At 49.4% G+C, this 22,898-nt stretch overlaps 1 protein-coding gene across 1 annotated transcript in view; it reads left to right on the top strand.

Moving 5' to 3' along the window:
- MAP4K1 (mitogen-activated protein kinase kinase kinase kinase 1) overlaps positions 1–22,898 on the top strand; it is a 55,554-nt gene that overhangs the window by 6,716 nt on the left and 25,940 nt on the right. The window contains exons 3-13 of the mRNA XM_060257512.1: positions 777–867; positions 1,644–1,708; positions 4,886–4,941; positions 6,916–6,963; positions 10,116–10,158; positions 13,174–13,246; positions 15,860–15,991; positions 17,741–17,803; positions 18,235–18,316; positions 20,011–20,130; positions 21,103–21,184. Of these exons, the coding sequence (XP_060113495.1) occupies positions 777–867; positions 1,644–1,708; positions 4,886–4,941; positions 6,916–6,963; positions 10,116–10,158; positions 13,174–13,246; positions 15,860–15,991; positions 17,741–17,803; positions 18,235–18,316; positions 20,011–20,130; positions 21,103–21,184 (855 nt within the window). The remainder of the gene's footprint in view (positions 1–776; positions 868–1,643; positions 1,709–4,885; positions 4,942–6,915; positions 6,964–10,115; positions 10,159–13,173; positions 13,247–15,859; positions 15,992–17,740; positions 17,804–18,234; positions 18,317–20,010; positions 20,131–21,102; positions 21,185–22,898) is intronic.

The following is a 22,898-nucleotide window of genomic DNA, read 5'->3' as shown; positions in this document are numbered from 1 at the left end:
TGCTCCAACCCCCTCATCACCTTGGTTGACCTCCTTTGGACTATGGAGATATGGAGGCAGTATCTGTGAAGGGAAGAAACTGAAGAAAGATTCCGTCAAGAATCTATGGATTAGGGATTGCCCTCTGAAGCTTTTCTCCAGGGGACCTGGAAGTCTTTACAGCATTATACTCCATTGTGGTCCCTCCCCTCTTCACCCAAAATCTCCAGGAATTGGGGTTCCCAAATCCAATTCAAAAATATCTGGGGACTTTGGGGGTGGAGCCAGGAAACATTGGGGTTGGAGCCAGGAGCAAAGCTGTGACAAGCATAATTGAACTCCGAAGGGAGTTCTGGCCATCACATTTACAGGGACCGCACACCTTCCCTCCATTGGAAATAATGAATAGGGGCACCTTCTTTGGGAGCTCATAGAATTGGACCCCCCAGTCCAATCTTTTTGAAACCTGGAGGGTATTTTGGGGAGAGGTACTGGATGCTATGCTGAAAGCGTGGTGCATCTACCTCAAAAAACAGCCCTTCCAGAGCCCCAGATACCTGCAGGTCAATTCTCCATTATACCCTATGGGAATCGGTCTCCATAAGGAATCATGGAGTGCCCAGCAGATATTTCCCTCCTCCCTCCCCTGCTTTCTGATGACCCTGAAACAGGCGGAGGGTCTCCAAACTGGGGGATCCCCTGTCTCCACCTGGAACTGCCAACCCTACAGAAAAGTGGTGGACAAGTCAACACAAACCTCTAAAATGACTTATGTTAATACCTTCTTGTCTCCAAAGGTGACGACTGCTCCATCATTCAACAAGAGATCGTCATGGTGAAGACTTGCAAACACCAGAATATTGTCGCCTATTTTGGGAGCTACATCCAGTGAGCAACATTCCCCTTGGCCCGTCACCCTGGGTTTCCCCAACATCCAAGTCCAGGGGATTGTGCTGGCCCCTGCATTGTTTTGTAGAACTGCAACGTGAGGAATAGCACCTGTTGCAACCAAGTTGCAAATGCATTAGCGTGTAATTCCTTGGGGTTGGGATGGTCTAGGGCTGCCAAATCCAATTCAAGAAATATCTGGGGACTTTGGGGGTGGAGCCAGGAGACTTTGGGGGTGGAGCCAGGAACACGATTGTGACCAGCATAACTGAACTCCAAAGGAAGTTCTGGCCATCACATTTAAAGGGACCGCACTCCTTTTAAACGCTTTCCCTCCATTGGAAACAATGGATAGGAGCACTTTCTTTGGGGGCTCATAGAATTGGACCCCCTGGTTCAATCTTTTTGAAACTTGGCAGGTGTTTTGAAGAGAGGCACCGGAGGCTATGCTGAACATTTGGTACATCTACCTCAAAAAACAGCCCCCCCAGAGCCACAGATACGTGCAAATCAATTTACCGTTATACCCTATGGGAATCAGTCTTCATAGGGAATAATGGAGTGCCCAACAGACATTTCCTCCCCCCCCCCGCTTTCTGGTGACCCTGAAGCGGGGGGAAGGCCTCCAAACCGGGGGACCTCCTGCCCCCACCTGGGGATTGGCAACCCCAGGATGGTCTCATTCTCTTTTTCCACTCCTCCCTCACAGAGTCTCTTCCCTCCCCACCCCCGCTGCCTTGCCATTATTCACCCCCAACTTTTTTCTGTCTCATCAGGTTTAACAAACTGTGGATCTGCATGGAGTTTTGCGGGGGTGGGTCTCTCCAGGACATCTACCAAGGTAAAGGTGTTCCTCCATCTCCTTCCTATTTACCCTGTGCGGTCACATCTGGATATCAGGGACCTTCTTCCTTCTGCATCCCTCCAATACTTACAACAATATTATCCAGTTTGGTGTAGTGGTGAAGTGTGGGGACTCTTATCTGGGAGAACCGGGTTTGATTCCCCACTCCTCCACTTGCAGCTGCTAGAATGGCCTTGGGTCAGCCATAGCTCTCGCAGGAGTTGTCCTTGAAAGGGCAGCCGCTATAAGAGCTCCCTCAGCCCCACCCACCTCACAGGGTGTCTGTTGTGTGGGAGGAAGGGAAAGGAGATTGAAGGCTGTTCTGAGAGTCTGTCCTTGAAAGGGGAGCTTCTGGGAGAACTCTCTCAGCCCCAGTCGCCTCACAGGGTGTCTATTGTAGGGGAGGAAGGTAAAGGAGATTGTGAGCTGCTCTGAGCCTCTGTCCTTGAAAGGGCAGCTTCTGAGAGAGCTCTCTCAGCCTCACCAACCTCACAGGGTGTCTGTTGTGGGGGAGGAAGGGAAAGGAGATTGTAGGCCGCACAGAGACTCTGTCCTTGAAATGGCAGTTTCTGGGAGAGCTCTCAGCCCCACCCACCTCACAGGGTGTCTGTTGGGGGGGAAGGGAAAGGCGATTGTGAGCTGCTTTGAGACTCTGTCCTTGAAAGGGCAGCTTCTGAGAGAGCTCTCTCAGCCTCATCCACCTCACAGGGTGTCTGTTGTGTGTGTGGGGGAGGTAAAGGAGATTATGAGCTGCTCTGAGACGCTGAGATTCCCAATATAGGGCGGGATATAAATCCAATATCATCATCATCCTGGCTGTGAGACGGTGTGATCTCTTTTTTGATATGACGGCTAATGGTTATAGCTGTTTCTTTCACGGACGTTGAAGATGAGAGCATTAAAGTGGCTGCTAGGACCCCCCTGGTCACAGGTGGAGGATCGTGTGTGTGTGTGTAGGGATGCCAGCTCCAGTTTGGGAAACCCCTGGAGATTTGGGGATGGAGCCTGGGGAGTACAGGGACCTCAGTGAGGTAAAAGGCCACGGAGTCCACCCTCCAAAGCAGCCATTTTCCCCAGGGGAACTGATCTCTGTAGTCTGGAGATGGCGCTGTAATTCTGGGAGATCCTCAAACCTCTCGTAGGGTTGCCAAGTCCAGTTCAAGAAATATCTGGGGACTTTGGGGGTGGAGCCAGGAGCAAGGTTGTGACAAGCAGAGGGAGTTCTGGCCATCACATTTAAAGGGACCGCACACCTTTTAAATGCCTTTCCGCAATTGGAAATAATGAAGGATAGGGGCACCTCCTTTTGGGGTTCATAGAATTGGACCCCCTGGTCCAATCCTTTTGAAACTTGGGGGGTGTTTCAAGGAGAGGGGCTATATACTATGCTGAAAATTTGGTGCCCCCAACACAAAAATACAGCCCCTCTAGAGCCCCAGATACCCACAAATCAATTTTCCATTATACCCTATTGGAATCGGTCTGCATAGGGAATATTAGAGAGCCCAGCAGACGTATCCCTCCCCCCTGCCCGCTTTCTGATGACCTTGAAGCGGGGGAAGGTCCTCCAAACCAGGGGATCCCCTGCCGCCACCTGGGGATTGGCAACCCATGAGTTTCTCAGCTTGGATCTGGCAACCCTACCTCCCATACCCAGCTGCTGGCCGGGGGGGCTTGGCAACCCTAAATTTAGGGCAGCTGAACTCTTTCCATCTGTCTTTGCCGTGTTTAGGGTCCCCACCGCGCCCCCTGGCCACAATTCCCTGGGTTATACAGTAGTAACTCCTCCCATCGCAGTCTGACTGACTTGCAGTGAAGGTGTTAGAGACACCAAGCAGCCAGTTCTGAAACACAGAACTGAAACTCTGTGGTCGTTTTGCTTTCTCTACCATTTCAGCCAGCACCTGGCTTAAAGGAAAAGAGCCCCCCTGCCAGCCCATGCGGGGAGGGGGGGCAGACTGTTAGGTTCAGCCAGTCTGGGCCTTCTTCCAAACTACCAAAAGTTTGCGCCTCTGAGCGGTTACTGGCAATCTAGAGGAAGCACAGAGAGATATGCAAAATGCCACAACCATCTTGTCGCCCGGCTGTTAGAAATCAAGCTGTTTCCGTCCCTCCACCTCCTTATTCTCTGATTCTGAGTCCTCCAGGCTCTCCCTGTGTGCTTTCAGGGCCATCTTCAGACACCTTCAGGACTAGCAACGTGATTTTTTTTTTTAAAGGAAAGTGAAAATGAAATCTGCCACATGCTGAATTCTACACACACCCAGCCCCCACACCCGAGCAAACAGCACCCCCGCCAGTCAGGGAAATGGCACAGGAAAAGAAGTCAGGTCGCCAGGCTCCAGGTGGGACCTGGTGATTTCGCATTATTACAACTCAGCTTGCCAATCCCCAGGTCCCAGCGGGGGTTCTCCCGCTTTCCCAGGCTCCTTCCCGTCTCCAGTCGGCTGATTGGCAGGGGGGAAACCCCGCCTCTACAGCCACCATGTGACTTTCCACCTCTGGAGGCTTCAGCCTCCGATTGAAAGGCTTCCTCTTGGGATGGGGTGTCTGTGTTACTTTGAAGAAGTTGGCAGCAACTCATGAGTAGAGAGGCCAATCCCTCGCGTCAGAGTCGCCAGAAACGGGGGGCGGGGGCCGAATGTCTGCTGGGCACTTCTTTATTCTCTATGTGGAGATAGATTCTCATAGAGTATAATGGGGAATTGATCAGGAGGTATCGGGGGCTCTTGGGCGGCTGGTTTTTGAGGTAGAGGCACCAAATTTTCAGTATAGCATCTAGTGCCTCTCCCCAAAATACCCCCCAAGTTTCAAAACGATTGAACCAAGGGGTCCAATTCTATGAGCCCCCAAAGAAAGTGCCCCTATCCTTATTTCCTATGGAAGGAAGGCATTTAAAATAGGTGTGCTGTCCCTTTAAATGTGATGGCCAGAACTCCCTTGGAGTTCAAATTATGCTTGTCACACCCTTGCTCCTGGCTCCGCCCCCAAAGTCCCCGGGCTCCACCCCCAAAGTCCCCAGATATTTCTTGAATTGGACTTGGCAACCCTAATTACAACTGGTCTCCTGAAGACAGAGATCAGCTCCCCTAGAGAAAATGACTGGAGGGTAGATACTATCATTTGATGCCCTGCTGGGTTATGATGCTGACTCTTACCCCTTTGTGTTTGCAGTCGCCGGGCCTTTATCTGAGCTGCAGATTGCCTATGTATGTAGAGAAATGTTGCAAGTGAGTATGAGTACGTCTTCGCCCAAAGGGTGATTAACTTGTGTAATATAGAGTATCACTTGCCCCAGACAGAGAGTTCCAACAATATGCTGTGGCTAAGAGCCACTGATGGACCTCTGCTCCATATATTTATCCAATTCCCTCTTGAAGCCATCTATGCTTGTAGTTGCCACCACCTCCTGTGGCAGTGAATTCTTGGTGCTGTGGGGGTGGGGTAGTGCGGAAACAGTGGGAAGGCTTCTAGTGTCCTGACCCCACTGATGGACCTCCTGATGGCACTTGGGTTTTTTGGCCACTGTGTGACACAGCGTGGTGGACTGGAGGGGCCATTGGTCTGATCCAACAGGGCTTCTCTTATGTTCTTATAAGCTGTCAGGGGCTACTCATCTCCCCCTGCTTTGTGAAAGAGCGGTGGAGTGACTGGCTGGCCTTTTGGGGAAGATGGAGAGGGCTACTACCACCTGCTGGAATGGCCTCGGGTTAGCCATAGCTATTGCAGGACTTGTCCTTGAAAGGGCAGCTGCTGTGAGAGCCCTCTCAGCCCAACCCACCTCACAGGGTGTCTGTTGTGGGGGGAGAAGACATAGGAGATTGCAAGCCTCTCTGAGTCTCTGATTCAGGGAGAAGGGCGGAGTATTAATCTGCAATTCTTCTTCTTCCTTTCCAAATGACCCACTGGCAAAAGCAAGGCTGGGTGGGGAATAGACAAACTAGAGATGCCAGGCTCCAGGTAAGACCTGGGGATCCCCCAGAATTAGACCTCATCACCAGACTACAGAGATGAGTTTCCCTGGAGAAAATGGATGCTTTGGAGGGTGGACACTGACCTTGTACCCCACTGAGGTCCCTCTCCTTCCCAGGCGCCATCCCCAAATCTCCAGGAGTTTCCAGCCTGGATCTGGGAACTCTAACACAAACTCAACACTTTGGTTCCCCAGATTAAGCACACAGTCAGATAAAATGTTCAAAGTTCCCTGTATTGTGGGGGGAGGTGTCAAAGTGTTTTGCAAGAGAACATTGCTGCAGGGTGGTGTTGCCAGCCTCCAGGTGTGACCTGGAGATTTTCCAGAATTGCTCCAGACATCATTGAGCACACCCTGCTGAATTCCCTGTCATCACAAATGGTTTGGTCCTTAATGGGGAAAAGGCCATCTCCACCTTCTACCATATAGGCCAGGGGTGTCAAACATGTGGCCTGTGAGCCGGATCAGGCCCATGGAGGGCTCCTATCAGGCTTGCGAGCAACTCACTATTGTCTGCTTCCTTCTCCCTCTATTGCTGACTTCTGCATCACAGCTTGCTTTGCCAGACTTCCTCAATCAAGGTACAGAGAATTGGTTGACCAGCACATGAAGCAACTTATGTACAAAAAATTTGCAATGCCCAGCCATTACATATTTTCCTCTGGGTCTTAGGCTCAAAGCATTGACCATGAGATTTCTGTAATGAATGTCAGTAAATCAAAGGCAGGTTCCCAACTTACAGATACGAACCTGAACAGCACCTGAACAGCATACTCAAGATGGCTACAGCACAGACATTGTCTCCAGATTTTGATGCAATAATTCAGAGCAAGAAGTTTCACTTATCAGAGATAATAAAATATTGTAAGAGTGTTAATCTTTTAAGCATGTTTTAATTTTTTTTTAAAAAATCTTTGTGTTTGTCTGTGTCCTTTATAAAGGTTGTATCTCTGCTACCTGGCATTACATTTTATGACACACAAGGCCCAGTCCGACAAGGTCTCACTTATGTCAGATCCAGCCCTCATGACAAATGAGTTTGACACCCCTGATTATAGGCCATTTAGTTAAACTCTGTTCCTATAATGGAAGACATCAGGAGGCCTGTAGGGAACCAAAGCACCAGACATTGGGCTTCCCCCCACCCCACCCCCCCAAAAAAAATGTTTTATGGCTTTGGTTGGCTTTATGGCTAGCTGTATAAATCACCTTACATCTTTCTCCCTTCTAGGGCCTGTCTTATCTTCATAACCAAGGGAAAATCCACAGAGACATCAAGGTAAGAGGATCCTGACACTAAGAGAATTGGTGTTGATTGGCAGTGGGGGGCAGATAGCCGCAGGAGTTTTGGAGGGCCATAGAGGCTGAGTTAGTGTGAGCTAGCTCACAGTTTTTTAGCCTCTGGCTCACACATTATTGTCTTAGCTCAGGAAAAATGGCCCCAGAGCACACTAATTTATTTATGCAGCTCACATCTTTAATGCCAGTGGCTCACAAAGTAGAATTTTTGCTCACAAGACTCCACAGCTTAGAGGGAGTGTTGTTTCTAATAACAGGAAATCTCCAGGCTTCAATCTGGAGGCTACAAATCAAAAATAGTCTGCTCCAGGCACAACAAGAGACGATTTAGTAATAGCCAGTTGTTTGTTTACGTATTTAACATACAAATCACAAATATTAAGTATGGACTACAGTGAGTCGATCCAGTACACTGTTTCAAATCTTTCTAAGGTCCAAGGATGAATAGGTTGAATCCCAAAAATGTATAGTCCTGTTTGTTGCTGTCACTTTGAAATGGAACCAAACCGGACTCCAAAGAGCTTACAGTCTTAACCAATGTCATCATTTTTGGAATGGGGCCAAACCAGACTCCAAGGAACTTACAGTCTTATTTGCAAGAATTTGTGTTTATGTGGGAATCACCGCAACCATTCACCAGCAGCATGCAATGATTATACAGGGAAAGAATCTCTATATTTATATTTGAGATTCTAAAGAATGAACTGTAAGAAGCGGGGTCAAAAGTCTCTGGAAATGCAGGGTGTAATAAAGGAAGATGTAATTGGGTAAGATATAAACTCCATCAGGAAAAGCACAAAGACCACTCACACTAGCAGAAATGGACTATCCCCTAGATCAGGGGTTCCCAACCCCCAGGCCATGGACCAGTACCGGTCCATAGCCTGCTAGCAACCGGGCTTTGAGTTGTATAATTATTTAATTATATATTACAATGTGGTAATAATAATAAGAAATTGGATTTATATCCTGCCCTCCACTCTAAATCTCAAAGTGGCTCACAATCTCCTTTATCTTCCTCCCCCACAACAGAAACCCTGTAAGGTGGGTGGGGCTGAGAGAACTCTGACAGAAGCTCTCCCTTTCAAGGACAACCTCTGCGATAGCTCTGGCTGACCCATGGCCATTCCAGCAGCTGCAAGTGGAGGAGTGGGGAATCAAACCCGGTTCTCCCAGATGAGAGTCTGCCCTTTCAAGGACAACCTCTGCCAGAGCTATGGCTGACCCAAGGCCATTCCAGCAGCTGCAAGTGCAGCAGTGGGGAATCAAACCCGGTTCTCCCAGATGAGAGTCTGCCCTTTCAAGGACAACCTCTGCCAGTGCTAGTGGAGGAGTGGGGAATCAGTCCCGGTTCTCCCAGATAAGAGTCCGCACACTTCACCACTGCACCAAACTGGCTCTCACAGAAGCTGCCCTTTAAAGGACAACTTCTACAAGAGCTCTGGCTGACCCGTGGCCATTCCAGCAGCTGCAAGGGGAGGAGTGGGGAATCAAACCCGGTTCTCCCAGATAAGAGTCCTCACACTTCACCACTGCACCAAAATAACGTGCACAACAATATCATCCCGAAACCATTGCCTGCCCTCCTGTCCATGGATAAATTGTCTTCCACAAAATTGGTCCCTGGTGCTAAAAGATTGGGGATTGCTGCCCTAGTGTTCCAGAGAGGGTAGCTGTGCGTCTCTTGATGGTAGATGAACCATTGCCAGTATCCTAAAGATTTGTTAAATTGGTTAATCTCTGTAATGGTAGAGGAATCCTAAGTCTTGGGGAGATGGTATCAAACTTCCAGACGAATTCTATTTCAGCATTTAGCACCACAGAGCTTTCAGCTGGGGATTGCTTTTTAGACTGCTGCTTGCTTGGAAATGCAGATACAGGAACAAAATACAGGAACATCTCATTTCTCTTCTGAAAGTGAAAATGACAGTCGACACAGCATCAAAGGATAATCGGGGCTCACCACGGTTCTGCTTTTTTCTTTTCTTTTCTTTTTTAAAGTATGTGAGAGGTGATTTGATTACCATCTTCAAGAACTTAAAGGGCTGTCATAGGGATGGCCAACGGTAGCTCTCCAGATGTTTTTTGCCTACAGCTCCCATCAGCCCCAGCCAGCATGGCCAATGGCTGGGACTGATGGGAGTTATAGGCAAAAAAACCATCTGGAGAGCTACCGTTGGCCACCCCTGAGATGGGATGGAATTGTTTTCTGTGGCCCCAGAAGGTAGGACTAGAACCAATGGGTTGAAATTAAAACAAAGGCGTTTCCGGCTCAACTTTACAAAGAACTTCCTGATCATTAGAGAGGTTCCTTAGTGGAACAGGCTTCCTTGGGAGGTGGTGGGCTCTCCTTCCTTGGAGGTTTTTAAACAGAGGCTAGATGGCCATCTGACAGCAATGAAGATCCTGTGAATTTAGGGGGCAGTATTTGTGAATTTCCTGCATTGTGCAGGGGGTTGGACTAGATGACCCTGGAGGTCCCTTCCAACTCTGTGATTCTGTGTAGCATCCTAACTTTTGCATTCCCACAGCAATGCATGGGAATACAACAAAGCTTAACTAAAATAGTCAACAAAGTCAATTTAAAACAGAATCAAGAATAGGCAACCTGTACCTCTGGCTGTGATGTCAGAGAGGCCATTGGCTGTCATTGGTAGAGCTGCTGTGATGTAAGAGGGGGCTGAGCCAGCAGGAGGGGAGAAGAAACAGGGATCTAGAAGGCAGAGGCAGAACACTTGAGGAAAAGAAGGATTGGAAGGGGCTCAGAGCAGCAAGGCAAGCTCAAAGAAGAGAAGGAAGAGAGAGATTGGGAGACAAAGTGAGGAGCTGTAAAGTTCACATCTTGAATGGAAATAACCAGTCTAGCCATGAGTTGAAGACTTCTTGTGATGAACAGGGTGTCCCTGAGCATGTACAAAGTTGTCTTTACTTCTGCAGTGAATATATCGAACTAGCCTTCACACACTTGGGATTTGAGATCAGGGTGTTCCAGAAAGGGTAGCTGTGCTTCTCTTGATGATAGATGAACCATTGCCAGTATCCTAAAAAGGCAATTTGAAGGCTAGGAACCCCCAGTTATCTTCACCCTCCACCTTCTCACGTCTTTGTTTTATGTGCCTCTTCACTTCTCAGGGAGCCAACGTCCTCCTCAACGACCGTGGGGAAGTCAAACTCGGTATGTTTTTGCAGGGGCCCATTTCCACGGCGGCTGCCCCCATGGGATACGGAATCAAAAGGGGGCGTAGGGCCTGAATCAGTCCTTCGGGGTTTGACACGTGGAGAGATCCAAGTCCGTTCCCCCCAAAAATGACACCAGGGCAATCTTGTGTGACAAACTGGCCTTAGTTCTCACAAGAGTGGGCACGCTGGGGAAGACATGGAGAAGCATCTTTAAACACCTCCTCGATGGCTTCAGCAATGAGAAGGCACAAGGGAGTTCTTTTTTTTTTTGTAAAAAAAAGCCTTGGTTTCTCCCTGTTCTTCTCATGACCTGAAATTTTTAAATAGCACATGTGTGTGTGTGTGTGTGTGTGTGTGTGTGTGTGTGTGTGTGTGTGTAAAGGACTGACTTATGCTGACCTCTCTAGGGGTTTTCAAGGCTTCGTTAAGAGAGCAAGGTTTGCCCAGTCATAGAAGCCTGATCCTGAGTGCAGTAAATAAATCTCCCAAGAAATATGTTCCAAAATAGGGAGAGGAAAAAGTGAGAATCTGGAGAAGCGAATCAGAAGGCAGCTCCCAGGTTAAGGCAAAGAGAGGCATCCAATTCAAGGAGATGACACCTATAAACCCTTCGAGTGATGCAGCGCCACCTAGTGTCCAGGAATGCTATGTCGTTCACTGTAATAGTGGTTTGCCACTGCCTGCCTCTGCGTAGCAACCCTAGGCTTCCTTGGCAATCTCCCATCCAAGTACTAACCACGACTGACCCTGCGTCCAAGAGCTGATGAAACAGGGCTAGTTTGGGCCATCCAAGTGAAGGCAAGAGATGTTTTGCCACTGCCTGCCTCTGCGTAGCCACCCTGGACTTCCTTGGTGGTCTCCCATCCAAGTCCTATTTAAGGTTGACCCTGCTTAGCTTCTGAGATCAGAGGAGACTGGGCTAGAAGAGGAAGATATTGGATTTATATCCTGCCCTCCACTCCAAAGAGTCTCAGACCGGCTCACAATCTCCTTTCCCTTCCTCCCCCACAACAGGCACCCTGTGAGGTAGATGAAGATACTGGATTTATATCCCGCCCTCCACTCCGAAGAATCTCAGAGCGGCTCCCAATCGCCTTTCCCTTCCTCCCCCACAACAGACACCCTGTGAGGTAGATGAAGATACTGGATTTATATCCCGCCCTCCACTCCGAAGAGTCTCAGAGCGGCTCACAATCTCCTTTACCTTCCCCCCCCACCACAACAGACACCCTGTGAGGTAGATGAAGATATTGGATTTATATCCCACCCTCCACTCTGAAGAGTCTCAGAGCGACTCACAATCTCCTTTACCTTCCCCCCCCCAACAGACACCCTGTGAGGTAGATGAAGATACTGGATTTATATCCCGCCCTCCACTCCGAAGAGTCTCAGAGCGGCTCCCAATCGCCTTTCCCTTCCTCCCCCACAACAGACACCCTGTGAGGTAGATGAAGATACTGGATTTATATCCCGCCCTCCACTCCGAAGAGTCTCAGAGTGGCTCACAATCTCCTTTACCTTCCCCCCCACCACAACAGACACCCTGTGAGGTAGATGAAGATATTGGATTTATATCCCACCCTCCACTCCGAAGAGTCTCAGAGCGACTCACAATCTCCTTTACCTCCCCCCCCCCCACAACAGACACCCTGTGAGGTAGATGAAGATATTGGATTTATATCCCACCCTCCACTCCGAAGAGTCTCAGAGCGGCTCACAATCTCCTTTACCTCCCCCCCCCCCCACAACAGACACCCTGTGAGGTAGATGAAGATATTGGATTTATATCCCACCCTCCACTCCGAAGAGTCTCAGAGCGGCTCACAATCTCCTTTCCCTCCCTCCCCCCCCACAACAGACACCCTGTGAGGTAGATGAAGATATTGGATTTATATCCCGCCCTCCACTCCGAAGAGTCTCAGAGCGGCTCATAATCTCCTTTACCTTCCCCCCCCCCACAACAGACACCCTGTGAGGTAGATGAAGATATTGGATTTATATCCCACCCTCCACTCCGAAGAGTCTCAGAGCGGCTCACAATCTCCTTTCCCTTCCCCCCCCCACAACAGACACTCTGTGAGGTAGATGAAGATATTGGATTTATATCCCGCCCTCCACTCCGAAGAGTCTCAGAGCGGCTCACAATCTCCTTTACCTTCCTCCTCCACAACAGACACCCTGTGAGGTAGATGAAGATATTGGATTTATATCCCGCCTTCCACTCGGAAGAGTCTCAGAGTGGCCTACAATCTCCTTTATCTTCCTCCCCCACAACAGACACCCTGTGAGGTGGGTGGGGCTGAGAGGACTCTCCCAGCAGCTGCCCTTTCAAGGACAACTTCTGCCAGAGCTATGGCTGACCCCAGGCCATTCCAGCAGGTGCAAGTGGAGAAGTGGGGAATCAAACCCGATTCTCCCAGATAAGAGTCTTCACACTTAACCACTACACCAAACTGGTTCTCTAAAGCCTGGGCCATCTACCTCAGGCTTGCTAGCATCACTCTTGGACTTTTGTTAGGATATGCGGGCTTGTGTTGTTCCTGTGATCTTTGCCTTGTGTAAGCAATCCAAAGTTTGTTTCTTGCTTTTATTTCTAATCCATCCACCCCAACCTTCATCAATATTTCAACTGTGTTCCAAGAATTAGGGTCTTGGGATGCTACAGCTGTGGGCCAGTCAGTGCTGTGCATAGGCAGCTAGGACAGGAGCCTGATAAAAAAAGATCCATCTGACAGGAAGATGGCGAGCGTAGCTGCTTTGCCTGGGAAGCGGCTGAGTTTGAACAAGATGCACATCGTCTTTTGCCTTGGCCCACATCCTGATGAAATTACTGTGTGGCGTATGCCCAGAAGCTGCGTAATGTGAACATTGGCCAACTGCTGTCACCTTTTCCCTTGGGTTCCTTGTCTGTTTCTGCATTTCTAGGTATACAGCAACTTTTTGGGTGACTTTTGCTTTTTCTGCATATCAATTAAAAAAAGACTGATGTCTTTTCCTGCCCCCTCTACAGCGGATTTTGGAATCTCAGCGCAAATCAGTGCTACCTTTGCCCGGAGAATGTCTTTCATTGGCACACCTTACTGGTAAATAAGAGGGAACTCTTTGGCAGTGGAGGGGTGTGTTGTCAATCAATGGATTTGAGAGCAGTTGAATGGGAGGGACTAGCATACCAGATCTTTTCCTGGACCTGTGAGAAGCCATACTTAGCCCTTCCCTTCCCTCTCTCAGTCAATCATTTGTCATTAGAAGAAGATGATTATATTGGATTTATATCCCGCCCTACACTCTGAATCTCAGAGCGGTCACAATCTCCTTTACCTCCTGCCCCCCACAGCAGACACCCTGTTAGGTAGGTGGGACTGAGAGAGCTCTGACAGAAACTGTCCTTTCAAGGACAACTCCTACAAGAGCTATGCCTGCCAAGGCCATTCCAGCAGCTGCAAGTGGAGGAGTGGGGAATCAAACCTGGTTCTCCTGCATAAGAGTCTGCACACTTAACCACTACACCAAATTGGCTCTCAAATTAGCAAATAAACCTTCCTTAGCACTGCTTGTTAAAAAAAAATGTATTACCTCTGGTCATTGAGGGGGGTGGAATGACCTAGCATGGGAAGATATTGCAGGCCAGGGATTACTGACAATTTCATGCACTTTTACCAGCTTAAACCCTGTCCTTCCAAATGCCAGTTCAGACAAGTTGGTCTTACAAGGCTTGAAAAAAAGCATCACTGGAGAGAAACTGTTTCACAATCAGGCTGCAGGATTCCTCCCTTGGTGGTGTCACAGATGTAGTAGGGTTGCCAAGTCCCCAGACTTCCCCGGCGAAGTGCACTCGTTGGCATGACATCACCTATTGTTCCATAGAGTTTCCCCACCCAAATGGCTAGAACATCCGGGAAAACCGGATGACATCACCTATTGTTCCATAGAGTTTTCCCGGAAACGCCTAGAGTGGCTACCGCACAACGTCACCGGTGTGATGACGTCACTTCTGGGTGACATCATCGTGCCGACGATGTTGGGGGAGGTTCCCCCCACCGGCCCAAGCTCCCGGGCGGGGGAACCCCCACCAGGACCAGGGGCTTGGCAGCCCTAAGATGTACAGATGAAACCCTTAGTCCTGGTGAAGGCTTAGAGGAGAGGCCCCTCCCCTTCGTCTTCTCCTCCTCTCTTCAGGCAAGAATACTGTTCTCACAGCTGACCACGACTACTGTTACACCTGCACAGGGCTTTTTTTGTAGCAGGAACTCCTTTGCATATTAGGCCGCACCCCTCTAATGTAGCCCGTCCTCCTAGAGTTTACAGTAGGCCCATGTACAAAGAGCCCTGCAAGCTCTTGGAGGATTGGCTACATCAGGGGGGCGTGGCCTAATATGCAAAGGAGCTCCTGCTGGAAAAAAAGCTCTGCACCTGCACGCTCTAACAATGGTTGTGGTGTGGCACTAACCACGGTTAGCAAGAACGTCACTGGAACAGCACAGTTCACCCCCAAAATGATAGGCCGGGGGATTCTTGCAACAGGAGGAGGAGGAAGGAGCTTGTGCACCAGCAAGGTACACCTGACTGCCCTAACACAGGACCAGATCTACATGTTTCTTGAGGAGGGGCAAAATTTAAAAATGACGGCCCCTTGTGGGATCATTCTATCTTATGGGCCCATAGAATAGAATGTAGTCCATACCCAATTTGACGCCTCCACTCTGGCAGTGCTCGGGGCAAGCGTCCCCTCTTCCCCTCCCTAGATCCGGCCCTGTCTAAACAGGATTAAGAGAGGAGCGAGAGTGTTATGCCTGCACGGATACTAAGCAGGTGCTCTGAGTGGATTTAATTTAATGAATTTAATTTAATTTTTAGATTTATACCCTGCCCTATCCTGCAAGCGGGCTCAGGGCGGCTCACAACAACAAAACAACAGTTAAAACAATACCATAAAAACAGACATTACAAAACAGGAGCAGCACAGTAAGCAGTCTTACAGATATCGGCGGTAAACAGCATGCGGCTGACGGCTAACAGCATAACATAACACCATAATGGTGAAATTCTGGGGGATGATTTACAAAGGATGCCCGCTGGATTAATTAAAAGCCTGATGGAAGAGCTCTGTCTTACAGGCCCTGCGAAACCTTGATAAGTCCCACAGGGCCCGGCTCTCCAGCGGGAGCTCATTCCACCAGGTAGGGGCCTGGACCGAAAAGGGCTGCCAAGTCCCGGGTCTGGGCGGGGGTTCCCATCCTGCTGGCTCACATTGGGCCAGCAGGGGGAACTTCCCCCAACGTCGCTGGCACGATGACATCACCAGGATGTGACATCATCACAGCAGCGATGTTGCACAGCAGTCACTCTAGCGTTTTTGGGAAAACTCTATGGTTTTCCTGGATGCTCTAGCCATTTGGGAGGGGAAACTCTATGGTACAATAGCGTGAACAAACAAAGTCCCCTGCCAGAGGCTGCGAGGGGCTTGACAACCCTGCCGCAAAGGCCCTGGCCTCATTGAAGCCAGCTGGGCATCCTAAGGACCAGGGACTATGAGAAGATGTTGAGCAGCAGACCTCAGAGCCCAGGGGGGTTCATATGGGGAGAGGCAGTCCTGAAGATAGAGAGACTGCAGTGGGACATGGGAGAGGAAGTGGATTCTAAGATGGGTGTATTGGGACGTGGGACCTATGTTCATTGTTCCTCTGTCTCTGTTCCAGGATGGCCCCGGAGGTGGCAGCAGTAGAGATGAAGGGAGGGTATAACGTCTTGTGTGACATCTGGTCAGTGGGGATCACAGCCATCGAGCTGGGGGAGCTGCAGCCCCCCCTGTTCGACATGCACCCGATGCGGTGAGTTATTTTGGAAACTGTCATCTGCTCCCGTCTCTTCCTCTCTCTGGGCCATGAGAAATGGAGAAGTTCATTCGTTCAAGCCAGCGTCGCTGGTGAAAGGAGTCTCAGGGTGATCCTGAAACTATCCATCTGCCACAGACAGATGTTTGAGGGCTCCTGCCCCATCATTGGCTTGTGGGTTGCAGAGGGAAAGAGGCTTACAAAAATATGCATGGGACAGAGAAGGTAGAGAAAGAAGTACTTTTCTTCTTTTCTCACAATACAAGGGCTCATGGGGACTCAATGAAATTAAGGAGCAGTAGGTTTAAGAACACATCAAAAGAAGTCTTTCTTCGCCCAAAAGGTGATTAACACATGGAATTCACTGCTACAGGAAGTGGTGGCAGCTGCAAGTACAGACAGCTTCAAGAGGGGATTGGATAAAATGTGGGGCAGAGGTCCATCAGTGGCTATTAGCCACAAGGTATAGCTGCAACACTATGTCTGGGGCAGTGATGCTCTGTATTCTTGGCATTTGGCGGGCAGCAGTGGGAGGGCTTCAGGAATTCTGGCCCCACTGATGGACCTCCTGATGGCCTCTGGGTTTTGGCAAAGACTGACAAAGACTGTTGGACTGGATGGGCCAATGGCCTGATCCAACATGGCTTCTCTTATGTTATTAACATAAGAAGAAGGATACTCCAGTTAGGAAAAGCATGGAATGTAGCCGTGGATTCAGAATTCAGCTTCCTCATAAACTCAGATTTTGTTTAATTTTAAAAAAGCAAATTTCTGTTCCGCATGACTGCAAAGGTAATAATACCTGGCATGTATATATAATACAGCATATACTTAATTTTACTGTGGCCCTTCAAACAGCCTTCAGTAGGACAGCATTATCATACCTGTACAACAGATGGGGAGGTGGGCTGAAAATAATTGCTTACAGCCACCTAATGATTTAATAGCAGAGGAGAGATTCAAACCAGGTGCCTCCCAATCTGTAGCCCTACATGGTTTGGAACTGGGTTTTCTGAAAGAACATTTTCTCCAGTATGTTCTTGTTCAAGAATTAAGATTGTCCCATCTGTCAAAAGAAGCTAATTTGATGGGCATGCAAGGGAGGGCCTTTTTGGTGGTAGCCCCATGATTGTAGAACAAGTTCCCCAGGGAGGCCAGCCTGGCCCCCTCACTTTCAATCTTTAAGAGGCTGTTGAAGACCATTTGATTTAGAACTGCATTTGTTTAATTCATCACCAAGTTCTAAACTGCGATTTCAAATTTTGGCTTTTATTTTTTTTTAATCTTTTTTATTTTATGGATTTTATCTATGTTGTAAGCCATCTCAAGCTACATAAGGAAGAAAAGGGGCTTTAATTTAAATGCTTTACATCAGGGGTGGCCAACGGTAGCTCTCCAGATGTTTTTTGCCTACAACTCCCATCAGCCCCAGCCAGTATGGCCAATGGCTGGGACTGATGGGAGTTGTAGGCAAAAAACATCTGAAGAGCTACCGTTGGCCACCCCTGCTCTAAGCTACTGTGCTACACTGGTTCTCAAAAGCAGAGTTTGAAAGTACGTGAGCAAAGATTCCTGAGCTCTCCCAAGCCAGAGGGTGGAGAAGGCACAAGGTGTGGGGGGAAGGGGACCTTCAGTGTCCTTGCCTCTCCCACGGCTAGCCAATCTGGGCTAAATAATTGCAGAATTCTGTCTATTGTGAAGTTCTGTGAGCATGGTCCAATTTCCTCCCATTGTGTCCTTTGGCAGAGTCTTGGTTCTCATGACAAAGAGCGGCTACCAGCCTCCAAAGCTCAAGGAGAAAGCCAGGTGGTAAGTCTTGTTTGTTGAATAACCAACCTACCCCATCCACCCATCCTTAGATTCTAGGGGTGTCAGGTCAGTGTTGGAAAATACCTGGAGGCTTTGGGGGTGGATCTGCGAGAAGGTGGAGTTGGGGGTCCACCCTTCCAAGCAGCCCTTTTAATTCAGGGGAGCTGATCTCTGCCAGCTGGAGATCAGTCATAAAAGCAGGAGATCTCCAGGCCCAACCTGGTGTCTGGCAACCCTACATGGCCACCACAAGCTGGCAAATTCTCTTCGCTGAGGTGTGAGATCTCCAGGCCTGATCTGGAGGCTGACAACCCACCTTTCCAGCCCTTTCTGTCATTTACCCTTTGCTGACCTGGTGTCTGCAGTGACACCTGCTGGCCATCTCTGCTGGGGGCATGGGAGAGCAATCCAAAATGTTGCCCTTTTTGCAGGACACCAGCTTTCCACAACTTTGTCAAGATGACACTAACCAAGAACCCCAAGAAGCGCCCAGGTGCCTCCAAGATGCTGACTGTGAGTACTGCTACCCTCCAACCCGCTCAAACAAAGCCATTCCCCTCCCTCTACTCTGGGTCTTCTTCCAGGCAGTTTTAGTGCTGCCATTCCCTTCTTCCAGCCCAACACCACTTTCAAGGTGGCTGGTTCCTTTGCTCCTTGGTTTGGACAGGTAGTTCTTAAACTATGTTGTACCAAGAACAACACAGGACATTGGGGAGGGGCTGTGGCTCAGTAGTACAGCATCTGCTTGGCATGTGGAAGGTGCCAGGTTCAATCCCCAGCATCTCCAGTTAAAAGGACGAGGCAGGAGGGGATGGGAAAGACCTCAGCCTGAGACCCTGGAGAGCCATGAAGTGGGGCTGTAGCTCAGCAGTAGATCCTCTGCTTCGCATGCAGAAGGTCCCAGGTTCAATCCCCAGCATCTCCAGTTAAAAGAACGAGGCAGTAGGTGATGGGAAAGACCTCAGCCTGAGACCCTGGAGAGCCATGAAGTGGGGCTGTAGCTCAGCGGTAGATCCTCTGCTTGGCATGCAGAAGGTCCCAGGTTCAATCCCCAGCATTTCCAGGTAAAAGGACCAGGCAGGAGGTGATGGGAAAGACCTCTACCTGAGACCCTGGAAAGCCACGAAGTAGGACTGTAGCTCAGCTGTAGATCCTCTGCTTGGCATGCAGAAGGTCCCAGGTTCAATCCCCAACATCTCCAGTTAAAAGGACGAGGCGGTAGGTGATGGGAAAGACCTCAGCCTGAGACCCTGGAGGGCCATGAAGTGGGGCTGTAGCTCAGCAGTAGATCCTCTGCTTCGCATGCAGAAGGTCCCAGGTTCAATCCCCAGCATCTCCAGTTAAAAGAACGAGGCAGTAGGTGATGGGAAAGACCTCAGCCTGAGACCCTGGAGAGCCATGAAGTGGGGCTGTAGCTCAGCGGTAGATCCTCTGCTTGGCATGCAGAAGGTCCCAGGTTCAATCCCCAGCATTTCCAGGTAAAAGGACCAGGCAGGAGGTGATGGGAAAGACCTCTGCCTGAGACCCTGGAAAGCCACGAAGTAGGACTGTAGCTCAGCTGTAGATCCTCTGCTTGGCATGCAGAAGGTCCCAGGTTCAATCCCCAACATCTCCAGTTAAAAGGACGAGGCGGTAGGTGATGGGAAAGACCTCAGCCTGAGACCCTGGAGAGCCATGAAGTGGGGCTGTAGCTCAGCGGTAGATCCTCTGCTTCGCATGCAGAAGGTCCCAGGTTCAATCCCCAGCATCTCCAGTTAAAAGAACGAGGCAGTAGGTGATGGGAAAGACCTCAGCCTGAGACCCTGGAGAGCCATGAAATGGGGCTGTAGCTCAGCGGTAGATCCTCTGCTTGGCATGCAGAAGGTCCCAGGTTCAATCCCCAGCATTTCCAGGTAAAAGGGCCAGGCAGGAGGTGATGGGAAAGACCTCCGCCTGAGACCCTGGAGAGCAGCTGCCTGTTTGAGTGGACAATACCAACTCTGATGGACCAAGGATCTGATTCAGTAGAAGGCATCTTTGTAAATTCACAGCTGGTACTCTGTCACACTTTTTGTGGCTTCACACAAATGGCTTTGGAATTAAAACCCCGGCATTTCATCCAGTGACGACATACATATATGCGTGCATGGGAAATTACACGCAATGCGGCAAGGGAGAATGTAACTGCTGAAGAGTGCAAGGAAACCATTTCCCTTTCTCTTCCCCAGCACCAATTTGTGGCTCAGCCTGGATTGAGGCGCAGTCTGACCCTTGACCTTCTGGAGAAACTGCGCCATCCCGAGCATCTGTCTGGCTGCAGAGGCGAGGTCGATGAGGAGGAACAAGAGGTGAGAGCAGAGGGGAGGGGAAGGAGGAGTACCCTTCCTCCAACTTCCCCTTCCATTGATCCCCCATCAATGCCCTTCTAACATCCCACTCCTGACAACCTGTGGGGGATTGGGGGAGGACTTACTGGAAGTAGGAGGGAGACCCAGCTGATGTGCAATGATGTGCCTATGATATTGTCCATGTGACCTGGAAGTGATGTCATCATGTCGGGGACATCAGGGCGACATTCTGGTATTTGGGCCACGTGCACGGTAGATCTATGGGGAGGAGATGCAGAGAATGGTCTGGCTTTGGGGCAAATTCATTTCAGCCCCATCTCCATGATCCTGTATCCTGTGCTTTGCAGGCAAAGAAGAAGAAGACTGCAGATTTATAACCCGCCCTTTTCTCTGAATCAGAGACTCAGAGCGGCTTACAATCTCCTACATCTTCCTCCCCATCACAACAGACACCCTGTGAGGTGGGTGCGGCTGAGAGAGCTCTCACAGCAGCTGCCCTTTCAAGGACAACTCCTACGAGAGCTATAGCTAACCCAAGGCCATTCCAACAGCTGCAAGTGGAGGAGTGGGGAATCAAAGAAGAAAATATTGGAAGATATTGGATTTATATCCCGCCCTATAATCTGATTCTCAAGAGACTCAGAGCAGCTTACAATCTCCTATATCTTCCTCCCCCCCACAACAGACACCCTGTGAGGTGGGTGCAGCTGAGAGAACTCTCCCAGGAGCTGTCCTTTCAAGGACAACTCCTGCGAGAGCTATGGCTGACCTCAGGCCATTCCAGCAGGTTCAAGTGGAGGAGTGGGGAATCAAACCCGGTTCTCCCGGATAAGAATCTGCACATTTCACCACTACACCAAACTGGTTCTCTCTCTGTGTGGTTCTTCAGAAATTAGGCCAACGGTGGGTGGTTTCTGCTTCAGGGCTCCTCAAACCCCAGTTCCAAGTTAACCAGTCTTTTTTTGACCGCAGCCACCTCCCCCTGCAGTGCCTCGAAGGATCTGCTCCAGCCACCGGCCAGGAATTACTTCACCCAGATGCTCCGATCCCCACGGTATATCGACCTCTGTTGCCCTCCCAGCTGAATCACTGTTGGTCTGCCCCAAGGCCCAGGCTGGTCACTTGGATTCCTGCCCAAAGTTTACAAAAGACACCCTCCCCTTCTCATCTCTCTGTCCTTCCCAACAGACCCCAGATCAGGGTTTCCCAACATGGTGCTCACGGGTGCCTGTCAAGATGTTCAGAAAGTGGGGGGAGCCACTGTAAGGCAAGGATTAAGAACATAAGAGAAGCCATGTTGGATCAGGCCAATGGCCCATCCAGTCCAACACTCTGAGTCACATAAGAACATAAGAGAAGCCATGTTGGATCAGGCCAATGACCCCTCCAGTCCAACACTCTGGGTCACATAAGAACATAGGAGAAGCCATGTTGGGTCAGGCCAGTGGCCCATCCAGTCCAACACTCTGTGTCACATAAGAACATAAGAGAAGCCATGTTGGATCAGGCCTATGGCCCATCCAGTCCAACACTCTGTGTCACATAAGAACATAAGAGAAGCCATGTTGGGTCAGGCCAATGACCCATCCAGTCCAACACTCTGAGTCACATAAGAACATAAGAGAAGCCATGTTGGATCAGGCCAATGACCCCTCCAGTCCAACACTCTGGGTCACATAAGAACATAGGAGAAGCCATGTTGGGTCAGGCCAGTGGCCCATCCAATCCAACACTCTGTGTCACATAAGAACATAAGAGAAGCCATGTTGGGTCAGGCCAATGGCCCCTCCAGTCCAACACTCTATGTCACAGAAGAACATAAGAGAAGCCATGTTGGATCAGGCCAATGGCCCATCCAGTCCAACACTCTGTGTCACATAAGAATATAAGAGAAGCCATGTTGGATCAGGCCAATGGCCCATCCAGTCCAACATTCTGTATCACACAGTGGCCTATATATATATGATGGATCTCTGCCACTGATGGATCTCTGCTCCATATTTTTATCCAATCCCCTCTTGAAGTTGGCTATGCTTGTAGTTGTCACCACCTCCTGTGGCAGTGAGTTCCACATGTTAATCACCCTTTGGGTGAAGAAGTACTTCCTTTTATCCGTTTTAACCTGACTGCTCAGCAATTTCATTGAATGCCCATGAGTTCTTGTATTGTGAGAAAGGAAGAAAAGGACTTCTTTCTCTGCTTTCTCCATCCCATGCATAATCTTGTAAACCTCTGTCATGTCACCCCACAGTCGACGTTTCTCCAAGCTAAAGAGCCCCAAGCATTTTAACCTTTCTTCATAGGGAAAGTATTCCAAACCTTTACTCATTCTAGTTGCCCTTTTCTGGACTTTTTCCAATGCTATAATATTTTTTTTGAGGTGCGGTGACCAGAATTGTACACAGTATTCCAAATGAGAACGCACCATCGATTTATGCAGGAGCATTATGATACTGGCAGATTTTTATTTGCTCCCCTCACTTAAAGGCAGAGTTGCCAGGTCCAATTTAAGAAATACCTGGGGACTTTGGTGATGCAGCCAGGAGGCATTGGGGGTGGAGCCGGAGCAAGGTTGGGACAAACGTAATTGAACTCTGAAGGGAGTTCTGGCCCTCACATTTAAAGGGACTGTACACCTTTTAAATGCCTTCCCTCCATTGGAAATAATGAATAGGGACACCTTCTTTTGAGGCTCATAGAATTGGACCCCCTAGTCCAACCTTTTTGAAACTTGGGAGAGTGGTCTGAGGAGAGGCACTGGATGCTAT

The sequence above is a fragment of the Heteronotia binoei genome, chromosome 17 (genome assembly GCF_032191835.1).
Source record: "Heteronotia binoei isolate CCM8104 ecotype False Entrance Well chromosome 17, APGP_CSIRO_Hbin_v1, whole genome shotgun sequence".
NCBI lineage: Eukaryota > Metazoa > Chordata > Lepidosauria > Squamata > Gekkonidae > Heteronotia > Heteronotia binoei.
The sequence above is the reverse complement of the archived record's forward strand: the minus strand, read 5'-3'. Positions and strand labels throughout refer to the sequence as shown.